At 43.0% G+C, this 18,692-nt stretch overlaps 1 protein-coding gene and 1 long non-coding RNA gene across 6 annotated transcripts in view; both read left to right on the top strand.

The window, feature by feature from the left end:
- LOC120716630 (teneurin-3) overlaps window positions 1-18,692 on the top strand; it is an 840,982-nt gene that overhangs the window by 765,232 nt on the left and 57,058 nt on the right. For 3 of the 5 annotated variants that reach the window (XM_040004185.1, XM_040004186.1, XM_040004187.1), the window contains 9 exons: window positions 493-501; window positions 4,348-4,494; window positions 6,312-6,442; window positions 6,531-6,619; window positions 8,890-9,009; window positions 10,016-10,148; window positions 10,330-10,458; window positions 14,495-14,626; window positions 14,742-14,877. In XM_040004185.1, the coding sequence (XP_039860119.1) occupies window positions 493-501; window positions 4,348-4,494; window positions 6,312-6,442; window positions 6,531-6,619; window positions 8,890-9,009; window positions 10,016-10,148; window positions 10,330-10,458; window positions 14,495-14,626; window positions 14,742-14,877 (1,026 nt within the window). The remainder of the gene's footprint in view (window positions 1-492; window positions 502-4,347; window positions 4,495-6,311; window positions 6,443-6,530; window positions 6,620-8,889; window positions 9,010-10,015; window positions 10,149-10,329; window positions 10,459-14,494; window positions 14,627-14,741; window positions 14,878-18,692) is intronic. The other 2 variants (XM_040004188.1, XM_040004189.1) reach the window with 1 other exon arrangement.
- Window positions 18,412-18,692, top strand: part of LOC120716631 — a 958-nt gene continuing 677 nt past the window's right edge. Inside the window, exon 1 of the long non-coding RNA XR_005692008.1 lies at window positions 18,412-18,692. This exon is cut by the window's right edge and continues 530 nt beyond it. This is a non-coding gene — a long non-coding RNA (uncharacterized LOC120716631).

The raw sequence follows: 18,692 nt of genomic DNA, 5'->3' as shown, positions 1-18,692 counted from the left end.
ATTTTGTTCATTTCTTCATCTCTGTGGCTGCACATGCTTTATCGTGCACTAAACTATGCTACACCTCCTGCTTTAAAGGCCTTAATCTAGTAGTTTAGAGGAACAGCAGCACAGGCTGTGGTGACAGCCGCTCGATCCTCTTACAGAAGGTTGGTAACCTGCACCGGGTAGTTTGTCAGTATAAAACCAGTTGTATTTATTAACAGAAGCTACGTTGTGTACAACATGACAGCTGTTGCATTGTCATTAGCTTTGTCCTTCTTCTCTCTTCTGAGATCTAACATGTGAATGACGTATTTACACTGCTGTGGTTCAACTTCTTTATCATTTCATTGCTGTGATCCCAGCTCTTCCTCCCTGCCTCCTCTTCCTTTGGTTGCCATCTTCATTTATCGATCACAGACTAAATATTTGGCAGTGCTGGTTTTGTTTCACTTTACTTTTCTCCCTAATTTTCCTCCCTCTCTCCCTCGTGCCCTCTCCTATTCTCAGGATATAAAGGTAACTCCTGCTAAAGAACAATAAAGGCCTTACTGTCCCAGAATACAATGACTTCACACTCTGCTTTATAACATATTTTTGGTTAACTCCATTTCGTTTTAGGTTTTGTCTTTTCCTTTCGCTCACTGTTTTCCAGTCATTCTCAGTGCTCGGTTTAGCTAGACTTGTATTGTCGTATATTCTATTTCTGTGTTTTTTTCTGGTCATTCCTTTTCCTGTCTCTGACTCTCACACACGAAACAGACTATAGATAGATTCACACGAGAGCAGTGAATACAAATAAAAAGTGCACGCACAGTCATAAAGCAAAGGTGTGCGACTCCTGTTTCGTCTTGCATCCACAAGCCTGATATATGTGTTAAATAAGCCAGTTGCTGTCCTCCTGTCTTCGATCTGTCTTCACTTTCCTCCCCCCCAGTCTTTATCTCCATTCCTTGTTCTGGGCTTTGCTTGGTTCTGGTTCTCACTGTTATAATCAGCCTATCTGATTGCCAGCCTCACTGTCGATTTTGTGAATGAGGAATGCCAAACAGAGGCATAAAGTATAGTCTGTGGAGGCGCGCAGTCCTCCCTATACTTTGTGCTCTGCCTTTATGTCTACCTGTTGTGTTTTCACATGGATTTAAACTCGCTGCGTTATTTCTTTGCCTGACGAGAAGAACGAGCACAGATGAATCCATATTTCGGAAACAAGCATCCTGTTGAATGGAAATTTCAGTCTTTGTCAGTTCACTGGGTGTTAAAATTCCCTCTGATGTCATTTCCTCTGACAGACAAACCCTTCAGTTTGACATGTTGAGACTTTTTTTGTTTGCCTTTATTCATTTGGTTTGTTTCTGTGGCCTGTTTCCTATTATGCAACATTTCTTTTTCTTTGTTCGCAGATGAAAAGAAAACTTCTCATTTTGCACTAATTAAAGCCGAGCAGCACGCTGTGGCCATTTTGGCTGCTGGCAGTTCTAGCAGTTCATGTGAAAGTACAACATCAGTGCATTTCACCAAAGGTTGACTGTCTGTCTGTCTGCCAGTCTGTGTCTCTCACATGTGGGCTACTGTAATTAACTGTTTTATTTGTGTGTCAGTCTGTGAGTCCATTAATTGGAGAAATGTCCATCGAACGGGGCTGAATGCCTTTATACACATCTGAATTTAACCAGTGTGGGTTTTTGAAGCCTGGTACTTTTGTACTGAAGTTGCTGAGAGAGAGAAGATAAACTTTTTAAAGTTTTGGAAAATGTACGTTAAGATGGAGTGCAATTATTTCCAAAAGAATTTAGAGTGAAAATAGTACAAACACACACAACAAACGTGGCAAATGTTGAAACAAACTATTGTTTTGGGGAAAAAACGATGACGTTACCTTGATGTCATCTAGTGGCCTTAGTGTACTAATGCACCACAGTATCATCACCTGCTGCTATTTGAACCTTAGCCTCAAGGACGCAGCTGCATTTCACTTGTCCAGTAACAGTGATTTTAGAAGTCTTGCCCAAAGCCCCAAACACGGTCAAACACGGTCCCATCAATACAGAATTTATCTGAATAAAATCTTTTAATAGGAAGAATGCAGATCCTCTGTATCTTACACTGAGCCTGGTCATTCATCTTTACTCTGACAGACAGCCTCTCTGAGATGCTATCATCAGATTTTTAATGAATCTAATACTTTACATACATCTTACATTGTTCCACAACTCACCAACAGTTGGTTGTTTGTTTTCTTTAGTATTAAACAACCTCTCCGTTTGCTTTTTGCAGCTTTCTAGTAGGGCTGGGCGATATATCGCAGTATAATTTGAAGCACGTGCGGTAACGATATACATCACGATATATTCTTTTCTTCTGTATGACGTATTTTCCACACTATAAGGACTTAAAATCCTTTAATTTTCTCAAAAATCGAGAGTGTGCCTCATGTATGAATTCTGGTTGTGCTTACTGACCTCGAACAGATTTTGGCTGCAGAAATCTGTTAAAAATGTTTTAGTACAACTTTGGTAAGCAGCACTGCTTGATGGATTGTCAGAGCATTACGGCTGCCGTAGTCAGGAGCTTCGCGGAGTAATCTGGGTCCTAAACTCTGTCAGTTTCAGGTCCCAAAGTCAAAGGAACACTGAGAGTTAAAAACGGTCTAAATTCTTTCATCTTTAATAAAATCATCAGCGTTGCTGCTTTACCAGGTGTAACAATTAAGTTTAACATCCAGGCATCCATGAAAACAGATTTATTAAATTACAAGTTAACAGCAAGTTAGCTCGCTAGTTTCCACCTAAACATTTCATACCATGTTCTGACTGGGAGATTTTTGAAACTAATTCAAACGTAATAATAATAATAATAATAATAATGGATTGGATTTATATAGCGCTTTTCAAGGCACCCAAAGCGCTTTACAATGCCACTATTCATTCACTCTCACATTCACACACTGGTGGAGGCAGCTACAGTTGTAGCCACAGCTGCCCTGGGGCAGACTGACAGAAACGTACAGCTCTGCTGTCACTTCCAACATAAGTGAAGACAGAAAACTAAACAGCAGTGACGTTTGCAGGGTTACTGAAGTTGGACTAGCTGGTATATAATGTTGTGCTACGTGATTGCTAGCGACACAGCTATGTTAGCATAACATTAGCACAGTGAAGCTGGAGGATGAACGCCAACTTTTCTTCCACTCGATAAAAGTTAACGTGAGGGATTCTGGTGGTCAGGGACAAATGCAATCGCATAGCAGGATGCTATACACGGGGCAAACTTCAGTCAGGAGAACAACTGAGATTATTCATCCACAATACGAGGTTAGTCATTAATATACTGCAACAACATGGGAACAGAGCAGCTGCGAGAGAATTCAACAGTAATGAATCAATGTTACGGAAGTGGAGGAAGCGCAGTTTTTGGCTTTCCCCATATTTCAAAAGTGCTTCATCTCTTTGCTGTGACTGTCGCCCGCCATAATTTGCAGATGATAATGGTTTTAGCTGCTGCGATGCTTTCAACCAAAACAGGCGCAGCTTGATGACATCATCAACACTGCGCTATCGCGATAGAGCGGTATAGTCAAAATCTCTATCGTTGGCCAAATTTATATCGTTTCTATCGTATATCGTTTATATCGCCCACTCGTACTTTCTAGTTTAAATTATTGGAAATCGTTGCATTCTGTGTATTTCCATTTTACACCAACAACCTTTTATGTCTGTTAGAATGATTTCTGAATAGCATCTGAAACCGCATTTATACTATGATGGGATGTTTTCTAAAATGTTCTAAACTGACAGCTGGTATAAACATTTGTTGAATGAAACAGATCGATTTTGGCTGTAAACGGTAGCACTGATCCAGCCCAGTCTCGGCCCTATCAGAATCCAAAGGCCAGCTTAACCAAAATTAAGTCCTGTTTATTTTTTCTATTTGATCCTTTTGGATGAATATTTATTGTAGCCCATGTGTGTATTTTTTGCTTGTTGGTGGGTTTTGTCAGATGTTTGAATTGAAGAGTCAGCTCAGTGTGGTGCAGCAGAGTCCAGCCTCAGTCCTGTGGGGGCTGCCAGTGCCCCTCTGGCTGTTTTTGACTTTTTCGTCCCATCATGGTCTCGGTGCTGTTTCAGAGGCTTTTCCAAGTCAAGAGGGAAACTCCGAATATGTATCATTTTTAGCATGAACGTGGCCCTAAATTAAATAAACAATAATGATCTCCTCTCACAGCAATTCAGTACAAAAATATCATCACCTCACTTCAAAGACGTATATAGGTTTAAGCCTGTCTTCACCCTGACGGTCATCATGGTCCCCTCCTTTATTCCCACTGCTGTGACTTTTCTAACTGTGCTTGTCCCCTGTGCCCAGAGGGTTGTCCAGGTCTCTGCAATAACAATGGACGATGCACCTTGGAGGCCAGCGGATGGCACTGCATCTGCCAGTCGGGATGGAGAGGGGCGGGGTGCCACGTTGCCATGGAAACACTATGTACCGACAGCAAGGACAACGAAGGAGGTATGTTTGTGTAGATACACTAAAAGTGGGGAGACAGATGGTTAAATGTATGAACAGATTTGTTTGACGGCTGAATGAACACAGGATAAGGAGAATATTAAATGTTAGCGACACAATAATCCAAACGTCCTCCCACGACTACAAAGACAGACATTAGGAAGAAATGAACAGTGGACAGGTGCTTTAGAAAGTGGTCGGAGATTACTTTGAAAAGCACAGGTGAGTGCAACACCCCCTCAAAACCCCTCCCACACGCATGAATTTGCAGGGGTCCGAGGAAAAATGACACATCAGTTTGTACCATCCAATCACTTCAAGACCTGATAACAACACTGTGTTAGAGTGGGAGAGAGTAAGTACAAAAGAGTACTTACTTACTTTGCCTGTGTATGTATGGGTGCTCAAAGTAATGCCTGATGATGAATAAATGATGAGGTGGTGACTGTGCTGCTGCCTGCTGGGCAGACACTCATGTGCTGTGTTCCAGTAAAGTGTAAAGGCTGGGCACGGCTGCCTGAACGTCTGAGTGCCTCTAACCTGCACTCTCTCTAGTATTTTTACTTTTTTGTCATTTTTCAAATCTGGTCTCCATTAGTGTTTAGAAAAATGATAAATCAGGATGCGCTTTAAGATGGTTCGACCTTGTGATTGATTTACAAACTTCAGCGTTGATCTATGCATGCTGAAACTTATTGTGACAGTGCAGTAGAAAGGTGCACCAACACTACTGGGAACTGGATCTTTTGTAGGCATTACATATGTCAGCTAACAGCTGTTTTATCCAGCAACATATGCACTGTGCCAGTGACACAGCTGGGACTACATTTAATTTGATCACTATGTTAACAGAAAAGAAAGGAAGAGAAATCAGAGGACTGCTTTGTCAGTCAGTGTGTGTTTTTAATGTCACTGTATGCAGAATGTACACGTGGCTTTTATCAACTAATGGAGACAAACGATTTTGTTACCTTGCATTCCTCCTTCTGTCCCGACTCCTTACTTGCTCTCCTTATTCCTCCCTTCGACACGTTTAACTCGTCTGACCTAATCTTATCTGTCTGTGTGTTTCAATCTGGAAACTACAACAATAATATTGTTAAAGCAAAACCTCTGAGACAGTAAAAGTTTTAAATATTATTCTAGCCTATCAGCTGACAGTATTTGTCTCTGTCGCTCTTCATGTCTCACTTTCTTTCTCTCTCTGTACATGCACACACGCTGCATCGGCTGCATGGTGGATCAAAACCTGATCGTATTTTCCTGCATTTATAATTCCATCAGGTTTGACAGACATCACTGGCTAAAGTACAGCCTGAAAATGTGACAGAGCGTCCACTATGTTTCACTGATGGCTGTAGACACTCGCTGTTGCGCGGCTCCTCCTCCGTACGCATGAGGACAGCACTAAAGCTGAGTGATAAAGGAGCCGCTGTCTGCAGAAAAAATTGAAAAGCTTTCAGAAGCACTGAAGACCTGCTGGTTAAGACCACTTCAAAAAATTACAAGGAAGTCTGGCTTTTTGGATGCAAAATATAAAGGGCTCCAGGAACCATACCAGAGTTTATAAAATCACATAAATGCTGCAGATTTTAAACGTGCATTAGTACATTTCCATCTGTTGGTCATTGAAACCTCTGTCTGAAAGACTGAACAAATTCTTTATGTAGCTGTTGCAGCTAATGCTATGCTGCCTTTGTTTCCTATGAACTGAAACATGTTAAGCTGTTCATTAGATTTCACATGTAAAGCTTTTAAACGACTATGTTTTCCCCAACTCTGTGCTAGCTTTGTGACTGTAGGGCTTGTGCATGTTTCAGATGGCTTGGCTGACTGCATGGATCCAGACTGCTGTCTGCAGCCTTCCTGTCAGAATCAGCTGTACTGCAAAGGGTCACCTGACCCAGGCGAGGTGCTCAGCCAGTCTCCATCCTCAGTGCCTCCTCAACAGGTAAGAAGATCCAGTCAGAAATCGACGGCACAAAATGACGACACCTTTCAGCATCAGATTACCCATTTATTTATTTTGCTTTTCTTAGGCTGCCAGATCTTTCTACCAGCGCATTCACTTTCTAGTTGGGCCTGAATCGACTCACATAATCAATGGTGAAAATCCTTTTAATAAAAGGTAAACATGTCTTCTGTCGTGTTTTCTCTTTTCTTTTTCTCTTACATTTTAGGGATAAAGCAGCAACATTGGCATGCACATACAGATGTTCATTCCAAGCCATGGAAACACTGCTTTGCTGTAAATGACTGTTGGATATTGCAGACATCTTACTCTAAACTGTTTTTTTCATGACATATTTTATGGGTTCAGCTCTGCAGTAACTGGATTCACCCGTGTTCATCATTCCACACAGTGTTATTGAGCAGTTACAATAACCATGTACTCCACCTGCACATTGGCAGGGAAAAATCACACATATTCATATCTCATGCACTGCTCTTTGAAGCATAAATGATCTGTAGTTGTAGGTCAAAGTAGGTTTCATTGATGTCCTTGTTTTCTGTGATTGTTTGACTAATATTTTTTAAGCCTGCAGGTCATGGTGTATCCTATTTTTATTTAGCATAATATGAGAAGTGGTAGTTTAGCTTTGCTTTCTGTAGGCATGAAAATGATAAAACATGTTAGCAAAATCCAAATATAGTGCTCAAGGTCTGCTGGTTTCCTTTGCCAAAAGCCATTCCTGCCCACACCTGCCTCAAAGATAGCATTCATTGAGAGTGATAACAGGGAATGACAGGGGCCAGTCTGCAAATACAGAGGCTGAAAGGCAGCTCTACTGAGAGGGAAGAAACATGACAGCAATTGTGTTTGGCAATCTTTCTGCTTTTGTCATATTTTTATGATTTACTGAATATTTCATAAGAGGAGAACCTGTAATACCAAACCTGTAATAAAGTGTCCAGTGTTTCCCTAATGGAATGTACCTGCAAACGTAAAATATTATTTTAGACATGAAAACACAGATATACTGTGTGTGTGTGTTGTGTACTCTTTTAGCTTACAGCCACAGAGATAAAACTCGTGTGATTTCTAATAGGTAGAAATGCTCAACATCTAACAAAAGACGACTCAGATGCAGGGCAGGGAATGGTTTTGGACTAAAACTGTAGGAATGTAAGGGTCTTCTGGAAGAAAATGTCAGGTAAGGAGCAGCTGTGTCTCAGGTGATAGACTGTGCACAAATTATAAGGTCAGTGCTTTGATAGCAGGCAAAGCATGGGTAAAGTACTGAAAAATGTCAAGCATCTGGCATCGTCTATGGTCTGGAATAATTTTACCTTTAGATGTCAGATATGACAAGTTGCCAATTAAATTACATGAAAATAACTGTAAGCTGCTCAAACATCTTGCAGTTGTGAGCTGGTTGCTAGTAAAGCTAATTGTTAGATTACTGCCTGTAGCTTATTGTCATGGTATTGTATGTGCTTATTTATGTGGATTTTATGGAGCTTCGCAAATGATTGTGGGGGAAAAAATTGGGGGTTTAAGATGATTTTGTTTCTTGCAATTTTATTTGCATGTGTGTGTGTGTGTGTGTGTGTGTGTGTGTGTGTGTGTGTGTGTGTGTGTGTGAAAGCAGCTCTACACAAGAGCAAGGAAAATGGGATGAAAAAACTAAAACACTGAAAACCATACCAATCCAAGCATGTCTGACATGTTTGTGACTTTATAATGAAGTGCATCAGACAGGAAAACAAAACCTGAAACTGGGAACTGACTGGGAATAACAAGGGAAACAAGGAGCGCGGGGATAAGGACAGGAAACGTGAGGGAACACAGCTGGAATTAATCAGACAAGGAGAAAACTGAGCACACTGAAGAGGGCGAGAGACTGTGGAAATAAAACAGGAAGTCCGATTACCATGGCAACAAAGACCAAGACATGCAGGCTTGACACTTGGACTGGGAAAAAATAGATATGGGAACATGACTGACTGGTGAGAGAGAGAGGGAACACTAAACACGGGAACAAGAGACGAGGCTGACAAAACCCGGCAGAGGCATGTGGTTCTTTTTTCCACAATAACCACATAGTAACAGAAAACACATAAACACCGATGCAAACGACAACATGTACTGTAAGTACCGTGGTGACATCAGCATTACTCAGAAGTTCCTCCGTTGTCGTTTTTTAAGTTATCCCTCAGTGGACTCTGCAGTGCGATCACAATGAGTAACATTGCAAAGCTACGGTGAGCTGTGAGTGTTTCCATCTCTTAAGACAGTTTTCCAGCTCAGCCACAGGGACTCAGGGAAATTTCACTTCTTGATGGGCTTATTTATGTATTATAACTATTTGCCATTAAACATTTTGTAATGTTTTAAGTAAATCTTGCAGGCAGTGTGAGTAAACGAGTTCTCTCTGCTCTCTTCTCTCTTTTTAGCTTGGTGTCGATAATTCGAGGTCAGGTCCTGACAGCTGATGGAACACCTCTGATTGGAGTCAACGTGACATTTGTTCACTATCCTGAGCATGGATACACTATAACACGCAAGGATGGCATGTGTGTACTTATTCATTATCAATATTTTCATACATTTTTATACAAACATTGTGCCTTTTCCAAAAATGTCTCCTCTCAGCAGTGGTTTAAAACAGATGTTGTGCATCGTGTGTTAAATAAACTTGATGACCAGGGTGGTAAACAGGGCTCCTTCATGGAGGTTTCCACCAACAACTAGAATAAAACCATTTTCTTATCAATGATCTGCATGTGTGTGAAACATATCCTGAAAGTAAAAGTGGATGTAGCTCCATGTAAATGTGAAACCTGCATTCTTTCAAATGCCCAGCAGGGGGGGGTCTCCTGAGTAACCCCCTCACAATCAGACACACACACACGCGTGCACACTGTGTTTTCACATCCCTTAGCCTAAACCTAACTGTCACCTAATTATAACCCTGACATTAAAAAACACCTTTAACTTGTGGGGACCAGGATTTTGTCCCCATAACAGTGTTGGTCCCCACAAGCACAGTAAACCTCCTATTTTTGGTCCCCACAAAGATACGTAAACACACACAAACACAAAAGCGGACAGCCAACAACGGGAGAATGACATCTACATTGTGCTCTTACATTCCCACCTCAGCTCACACAGCTTCTTCATTCTCACGTCAGCTGAAGAGAACGTGTGAGCGTGTGGGGAAGACGCTTTTTAAAATGCACTGGATTCACAGGGACGCACTCAGTCACTGTTGAACACACACACCTGCACACAAACAAACGTGCTCACACACTCCAACTGTAGGTATGTAATGCACACAATATATAGACACAAGATGCACATCAGCACACTCACAGAATTTAATGAGCCAATTACACCGTCACAAATGAAAGTGTAAGAGTCTTTGTCCTGCGGAAGTTTGCAAATCCACTCTTATATTCTGTAACACTGAATTAAGAGGCTTTCCTTATTAAAGCTTGTATAATTCAGCTGAATGGTACTCACACGTCTTGTTTCCCAGCACTCACTGTACACATTTGTTTGACGATGATGTGCTGACAGGTTTGATCTTCTGGCCAATGGCGGGGCATCCCTCACACTGAGCTTTGAGCGTGCTCCCTTCCTCACGCAGTACAGAACTGTTTGGGTGCCGTGGAATGTCTTCTATGTGATGGACACGCTTGTGATGAAGAAGGTGAACGACTGAGGGTCTGACTGTTGACACTGCACTGAATATGCAGATACGACCTTTGTTTCATTTACTCTTTCTATCACAGATGTATTCGGGTTAAATGAATAATTGAATCACTGCTGTGACTGCTGAGCTCACCTTTCCATATTCAGTGACCGACACATGTCATGTCTGGCTGTTTCAGGAGGAAAATGACATTCCCAGCTGTGACCTGAGTGGTTTCATCAGACCGAGTCCTGTCATTGTTGCTTCTCCTCTGTCTACATTTTACAGAAGCTCACCTGAAGATGGCCCCATCATACCTGAAACACAGGTAATGAATCAATCAGAGGACTTTAATGGGAGCTAAGACACTTTGAGTATGATCTCTCTGTCTGTGAATAAGTTTGCAATGTAAAAATAATGTAACACTTTGTGCTGGCTGTGTTATACTTGGCAAACTTAAATCTTTAGGTTGAGCAGATTAAAACATGCATATGTGTTTTGTATGTGTTTGTCCATATAAAAAACAAAGCCAGTGTCTTTGCACATGAATAGGACAGCACATGTGTGTGTGTGTGTGTGTGTGTGTGTGTGTGTGTGTGTGTGTGTGTGTGTGTGTGCACATGTTCGAGTGTAGATCAAAAGCAAGCAAATGGAAAACTGCTCCTTAGCTTTTGGTGGAGCTGGCTCCATTAGAGGGAGGGCAGTGAGGCCGGCCTTAAAGGCATGAAATGGATCTGTAATGAATGCTAAATGTGCAGCTAATGAAAAGGCAATAGTGCAGCTGAGAAGTATAACACTCCAAATGGAGTATTCCCTCAGGACTGTTTTTCAACGTAGTCTCAATCAGTTCTTCTCCCTCCCTTTTCAGAAGTCTTCTCAGCTTCTGTCCTGTTGCTTGTAGATCATTTACCTCACATCGCTAGGATAGGAATTCTTTTTGTCTCATTTGGAGTTTAATTGTGTATCTTTTTAAATGTTTATTGACAGACCCCTGAAATGCTGTAGTTTAGACCTTAAAAGTACAAACATTGAGACAAACTCATACCTCTAGATTTGTGGAAGTAAACTGGAGCAGGTGGAAGAATCACAAGCAAATCAGGAACATGCAGTCTCTGCTGTGTACCTGGAAATGAAACTCAGTCTTCTTTTCTGTTGTTTTGTATTCAATAACTTCTTTTGGTTCTAACTCCATGGCAGTCATTAGGCACTAGGCAGAGCTTTGCAGGGGGCAATGTCAAAAGCTTTAGGACCAACTCCTGTGACCTGCTCGTATTTATGGTCCTGGGAAAAGAACCATAAAAACCTTATCAGATTTAAATGTGGCTGATCGTCTTCGATGGCATGTCGAGACAGCTTCCAGCTGCTATTTTTAATCTAGCTCTCTAATTTGTGACTGCTTACACTTCTGCATTGCATTTGCACCACAAACATCAGTTTCTCTTCACAATCAAAATGTGATTCAACTGCAGACTTTCATCTTTATTTATGTTTAACAAAAGTATTACATTAACTCAGTGGTTCTCAAACTTTTCACATCATCCTCACATGACAGGAAGAAAGATTTTCACGCCTCATCTAAACAAAACAATGACAGAAAAGCCGAGCTGCAACTTTATTTGGATAATAAACTCATTCACGGTGAATCCTTCAGCAGTTTCTGTTTCAAACAAACATCTTTCATTTCAAACAGCTATTTGCAGCTTTTGTTGCTGCACTGCTTCATGAGTCTGCAGCACTTCTTCAAAAAAGCAATGAGTGAAACAGAATGTGAACGTTGCCAAACATGGAATAAAGTTCAGTGTTAGTCTTGTAAAACTTGTGAACACAGATGAAAAATATATAACTTAGTGAGAGTTTTTGACTGCAGAGCTGTGGCGGGGCGTGGTCTGCGGCGTGACTGTGGGGGAGGCGGGCGCACCTGAGCGGCCTCTGCAATCACGCTTAAAACAGAATGAACTGGGTCCTGTCATTGCTGCTGGTGTGTGTAGGCTGTAGCTGAAAAGCTGCAGGCGAGTGTAAGTCGACAGATGCAATAAAGAAGAGTAGTGAAAAGTGCGAACACGTGGTCGGGTCTCTCGTGCCCCAGTCCTGGGTTTCAGCATCACTGCAAACGATGCGCGACAGACCCGTTCGCACTTTTCAGTACACTTCTTTATTGCGGCTGTCGACGTCCACACGCCTGCAGCTTTTCAGCAGATGCGCATATTATTAACGTAACTGCTGCAAATTTCTTCTTTCCGCTATAGAAGTGATTCCGATGGTAAACAGTAGTTCTGCATGACTTTTCTGCCAGGTAACCTGCACCCCACCTGTCAGAGCTCTGCACCCCACCAGTGGGGCGTGCCATGCTGTTTGAGAACCACTGCATGCCTTAACTGTTCATTAATAATGGAATTTTTTATACATAATCTCATGTTGAGAATCTCCAAGGTAAATGGACAGTTCACTGACAAGCAGCGGCTTGCCCAGGTGCCTATGTCCTGATTATTGTCTGACAAAAGAAGCAGATAAAATATCTGGAACTGATTCAGTGTGTTAAACGTTTATTTAGTAGCTGCTCGCTCCCAGTTTGAGGTCCACATGTACGTTGATGCAAGTGAAAGAGGATTTGCAGAATTGTTTCTTGGGTTTCTGAATTAAACGTTCACAACATAAAACCTAGTCGAGAACACCAAAGTCTAAAACAGAGGCTTTATAGCAAGGTGCAAACCACTGGTTACACTCAAGAACAAAAAGACAAGATTAGATTTTGCCAGAAAACAACTGAAAGACTTTGGCAGAAAAATGTTTGGACTGATGAAACCAAGCTGAACCTGTACAAGGATGTTAGGAAGAAAAAAATGAAGAAATAAAGAGCATGAAGAAAGTGAAGGGAGCAGAATTATGGCATGAATATGCAAGGCTGTCAATTGTACTGGGCTATTAAGTTGCATGCACACTGGGACTGTGATTGTTGGTTCTGGTTGCCTGGGTGAAGCTCTAGCAGCTCATATGTCAGTCAGTGGCATTCCTCCCTGTCATTGGTAGTCTCCTGAGTCACTCCTCTGAAAGTTTATTGTGGGTCTGGCGCAGTTGGCATCGACAGCAATTTTGCGCTTAGTACAGCACTTCAGTTTGCATCAGGAATGTGGTGGAGTGTGGTTTGTGGCTCAGCTGCAGGGGACGGGTAAAGCAGTGGGTTCAGTGCAGGGAAGGCTGGCCAACACAGCTGATATCATCACTCTAACCACATCTACCCTATTTCAAAGGGACAGAGGAGACAGGTGGTGTGAAGAAGGAGTAAAAGAGGCCACCTCTTTTCACTGTGGACAGCCATCATTGAACACACAGTTGGCTCGCTTTGGCTATCAGAAAGGTCACAGAAGTATCGTTATGATCTGTTTTATGTCTTTGTGCGTGAGATCCACCTTTGGTGATCGACCGTATTGAAGCTTCATTTATTTTTATTTTTTATAGTTCTAGGTAAACTGAATAGCCTTTCATTTACAGCAGTTGCATTAGTACACACTTTTCTGGTCATTCACACATCCATCCATCCATTCGCTTCCACTTATCCTTTTCAGGGTCGCGGGGGGCGCTGGAGCCTATCCCAGTCATAGGGCGAGAGGCGGGGTACACCCTGGACAGGTCGCCAGTCTGTCGCAGGGCCAACACACAGGGACAGACAACCATTCGCACTCACATTCACTCACACATTCACACCTATGGGCAATTTGGATTATCCAATTAACCTATACCCACAAGCTGCATGTCTTTGGACGGTGGGAGGAAGCCGGAGTACCCGGAGGGAACCCACGCAGACACGGGGAGAACATGCAAACTCCACACAGAAAGACCCCGGCCTGATGGTGGAATTGAACTCAGGACCTTCTTGCCGTGCGGCAACAGTGCTAACCACCGTGCCACCGTGCTGCCCTGTGTCATTCACACATTTAAATGAAAATAAAGCTAGCTTGTCCAGTACTGTGAACCACTTAGAGTTGGAAAATATATTGAAATAGTTTTGAAATGGGGCATCTTGTAATCGGAAGGTTGCCGGTTCGAGCCCCGGCTCCAACGGTCTCGGTCGTTGTGTCCTTGGGCGAGACACTTCACCCGTTGCCTACTGGTGGTGGTCAGAGGGCCCGGTGGCACCAGTGTCCGGCAGCCTCGCCTCTGTCAGTGCGCCCCAGGGTGGCTGTGGCTACAATGTAGCTGCCATCACCAGCGTGTGAATGTGTGTGTGAATGTGTGTGTGACTGAATGTAGTGCTAAAGCGCTTTGGGGTCCATAGGGACTAAGTAAAGCGCTATACAAATCCAGGCCATTTACCATTTGGAACCGTGGGTACTGATGTGTCTGGTGTGTTTCATTTCCTTCTGTAGGTTCTACAAGAACAGACATCAATACCTGGCAGTGATCTAAACCTGATCTACCTTAGCTCCAGAGCAGCAGGATATAAACCAGTGCTGAAAGTCACCATGACGCAGACATCAATACCTTTCAATTTGATGAAGGTGTGATGAGTGATATTTCCCAGCATTTCAAGTTACAGCTAAGACAAATGCCTACCGTTACTGTTTTCTGTGAATTAATCAGTATCATGAAGTTAACCCTTTCCTGTCAATCCAGGTTCACCTGATGGTGGCAGTGGTGGGCCGCCTCTTCCAAAAATGGTTCCCTGCACAACCAAATCTGTCATACACATTCATCTGGGACAAGACAGATGCCTATGGCCAGCGTGTCTATGGACTATCAGAGGCAGTCGGTAAGTTTGTACAAATAGAAAATACAGGCAGTTTTGGGCATTTGCTATAAGGGTTGGTATCTGAAAAATCCTCAGCATCACATATAGGGCTTTAAACAGTGTCACTGCCACTCTGCATGAAACAGCTTTAGTTTAATCACGTTCGCAGACACTTTTCTAACAATCTCATCTTTTTCTTTAGTCTGCCTGAAAATCTTCCTTAAATTGTTTATCTGAAGTAGTATGTTAATCTGTTAGTTTCTTAAAAGTGTTTTGAAACTTGCAACATGTAATATTCTCTTTTCACTCATAAATGCAGAGGCTTGATTTTTTCCATCATCTAATGCGGTGTGTCTAAAGCACCAAAACTTTTAATTTTTAAAAACATTTTTTTTAATGTTACTGTTTTACTTTTCTGAGTTAAGAACCAACAACAACAGCGATATCAACAAGGAGCTCTTTCTATGAGAACTTGAAGTTCCACCTGTTGCTCAGGGGACAAAACAAAATGGCTCGGCCATACGAACTCCTCATGTTAAATATAAATCCAGATGCCATCGTTGCCTTCTCTGTCTCACCTGGACCGTGGTACTGACACTCACTAGTCTCCAGCCTCCTTCCTTCTGCCGAGTGTACAGTCTCAGGGTGCTGGACGTGTGGTCAGGAGCTTCCTCGTCTTAGATGTCAGTGGCTTCCATCGCCTCCTTTGGCCAGCTTATTACCCCAGCAGGGTACCTGATCACGGGCAGGGCGTACGTGTTGATGGCCCGGATCTTGTTCTTCTTATTCAGCTGACTCCTCAGGACTTGCCTGACCCTCTGCAGGTACTTGGTGGTTGCAGCTTTCCCAGCGGCCTCTTCATGGTTCCCATTTGCTCGTGGGATCCCCAGGTACTGGTAGCTGTCCTCGATGTCTGCAATGTTGATGTTGTAAAGGCTCACCTTCTAGCACATTCACTTCACCAGATGCACCTTGTTTCTTTTCCTCACCTTTGATTGGGTGTGGTGCTTGGCCTTAATTGCACTCACCTGTCACTCGTTATATAAGGACTGCACTCACCTACCCCTCACTTTTTCTTCACTCCCACATGGGGCGGCAGCTGAGGTGAGTTTCTCTTTGAGTCTCCTGAGTTCATGTATCATTTTGAGTTACTTAAATCATACTTTATGTCCTTTGTAGAGAGAGCAGTCCATGTGTGTCTTTCTTTCCTTTACCCGTTATACAATATACAATAAAACGACAAAACCTGCACATGATTGATGACTGCTTATTTTCATTCTAATCCGATGAGCCCATGATGATGACTACTGAAACCCTGAACCTTCCTTCCTCCAAAACATGGTCCTTCGAGCCGGAAGTAGCGTTAGCGTCATGGATACACAGCAGCCATTGACTGAAGATTTGAGACATTCCGGTCGTGATAGTCGACCTCCTGCCTACCTGCAGCAGTATGACGTTCAGTACCCTGGAGCTAGAAGAGCTACATGTGAGACAGAGAGTCAAACAGAATGTCAGCACAGTGACAAAGACACACATGGGCTGCAAGATCCTGTCAGAGAGTCAGAAAGACAACCAGAGACATCCCCTGCTCCTTTACCCACCAATCAAGATGAGGTGATGAGGGAACTCCTGATGACAATGAGGGAGATTAGGCAATTCATGATTCAGTTATCTCCTCCCCATTCTCGCAGTTCCTCCAGATCTTCAATTCACACTGTCTCTGATGAAAGCAAATCCTCTGTTTGCGGTTTACAAGCCATTCCCCAAACACATCAGCAACATGAGCAGTTCCCAGTGATTGATCCAGCAACATGTCAATCACCCTCTCAGCCCCCCCAGGTTAGCCGTCACTCTGGTGCAGTTCTGGCTGCTAGCCCTCCTTTCCCTAATTCAACAATATTAGATGCTGCAGTTCCTTCAAGTGGTTTGCCTAGACCAGTTTTTCCTACACCAAATGAGACTCCTTTTAATTTCCTGGCCACACCACTGCAAGGTCCCCACCAGATTTCATGTGTTCAACCTGCTGTTCCTCTAGATGAAGACCCCGCTCAACCTCTCGTTTGCATTCCAGAACCAAGGCAGCACCCTCCTGTAAAGCAGCAACCAGCTACATCTGATGGTTTGCATGCACAAAAACCTTCGGTACCCATTACTGCTAGTTCTAGTCACCCTGTTAGCACTAGAACACATGTGTATAAGCTTGAGGGTCCTTCTTTCCCAGACCTTACCAGAGAAGATGAAATCCAGTATAGGCTGTTACGAATGGCCCTTACTAACCTGCTTGACCCTCATGACACAGAGCATTTCAAATATCATGTCCTCCTCGATCATCTGAAAGTAGACCAAGCTAAACGGTTAGCTATTTCCTTTTCCTATGCTCCTGACCCATACACTCAAGCCATCAAAGCTCTTGATGAGCGTTATGGGCAACCAAGACAGCTAGCATTGAAAGAGCTACGGAATATACTGGAGCTTCCTCCTATCAGAGCAGGTGATGGTCGGACTCTGGATAACTTTGCTCTTCGTGTGCAAGCTTTAGTTGGTTTGCTTAGCACTATGGGTGATCAAGGACAGACAGAACTAAATTGTGGCTCCCATGTCGATCGCCTACTTGAAAAGTTGCCCGCAGAGCATTCCAGTCGCTTCAAACGGCACATTTACAGGGAACAAGGAGATATGACGTATGACTTACCTTTGTTCTCATCCTGGTTGCAAATGGAATGCAAGTGTCAACCAAGAAAGGACAGTCCTGTTTCATCCTTTAACCAGCCACGACCTGCCCATAAGTACACCTCTCCACTCACAACAATATTACATGGGACAAATGCATCCGATCCTGTACAGGCAGCACAACCCATCATAATGACTAAGGCAAGATGTGCATATTGCTGCTCACCTGAACATCACATTAGTAAGTGTCCCGAGTTCATTCAGAAGACAAAGGATGAGAAAATAAACTGGATAAAAGGAAACAAACTGTGTTGGCATTGTGCTAGAACTCATCAGGCTGCAAAGTGCGATCTGAGGAAAGCATGTGCCACCTGCATGGAAAGACATCTACAAATCCTGTGTGAGGTGAATCAGAGACCTAGAACTAAAGTTAATCCTGTAGTGAGGACACTGTACTTTGATAAACCTAGTGACTGTCCTAGTGTACTATTAAAAGTTGTGAAAGTGCTCCTGCGTAATGGCAAAAAAACCCTGGAAACATATGCAATACTTGATGATGGCTTCCAACGTATCATGCTTCTGACATTAGCAGCTCAGCACCTCCACCTAACTGGGAAAGCTGAAAAATTATCACTCAGAACAGTCAATCAAGAAGTTGAAACTATTCAAGGTTCTTGTGTAAGTTTCCAGATTTCTCCCATCGCACATCCAGAGAAAACTTACACAATTAACAATGCCTTCGCTACAAGTCACTTAGCACTTTCAGACCACACCTACCCCGTATCCTCTCTTCAACAGAGATACAAGCATCTCCAAGGTATTCCATTAACCTTTATTAACAAAGCAGCTCCACTACTGCTTATAGGCTCTGATCATACCCACCTTATTACGCCTATTGCACCAGTTAGACATGGACCATTTGGATCTCCTGCAGCAGTTAAAACCCGCTTAGGATGGGCACTCCAAGGTCCGATCACAGACTTCCAACCCCAGAGCAGTTCCACGCATGCCCAATGTTTGTTCACATCTTCCAGTTCAGGTTCAGGAGAACCGCTCCAGCACATCCTTGTGTCCGCTGATGGCTCTGAATTCATTCAGCCACCTCCTACTCTACCATCAGCAGTACCTATGTCGTCACCGGCAGTGCCACTATCACCAGTTCCACC

The sequence above is a fragment of the Simochromis diagramma genome, unplaced genomic scaffold, assembly GCF_900408965.1.
Source record: "Simochromis diagramma unplaced genomic scaffold, fSimDia1.1 OVJJ01000565.1, whole genome shotgun sequence".
NCBI classification, from domain to species: domain Eukaryota; kingdom Metazoa; phylum Chordata; class Actinopteri; order Cichliformes; family Cichlidae; genus Simochromis; species Simochromis diagramma.
Note: the sequence above shows the minus strand (reverse complement) of the source record. Positions and strands in the feature narration are given on the sequence as shown.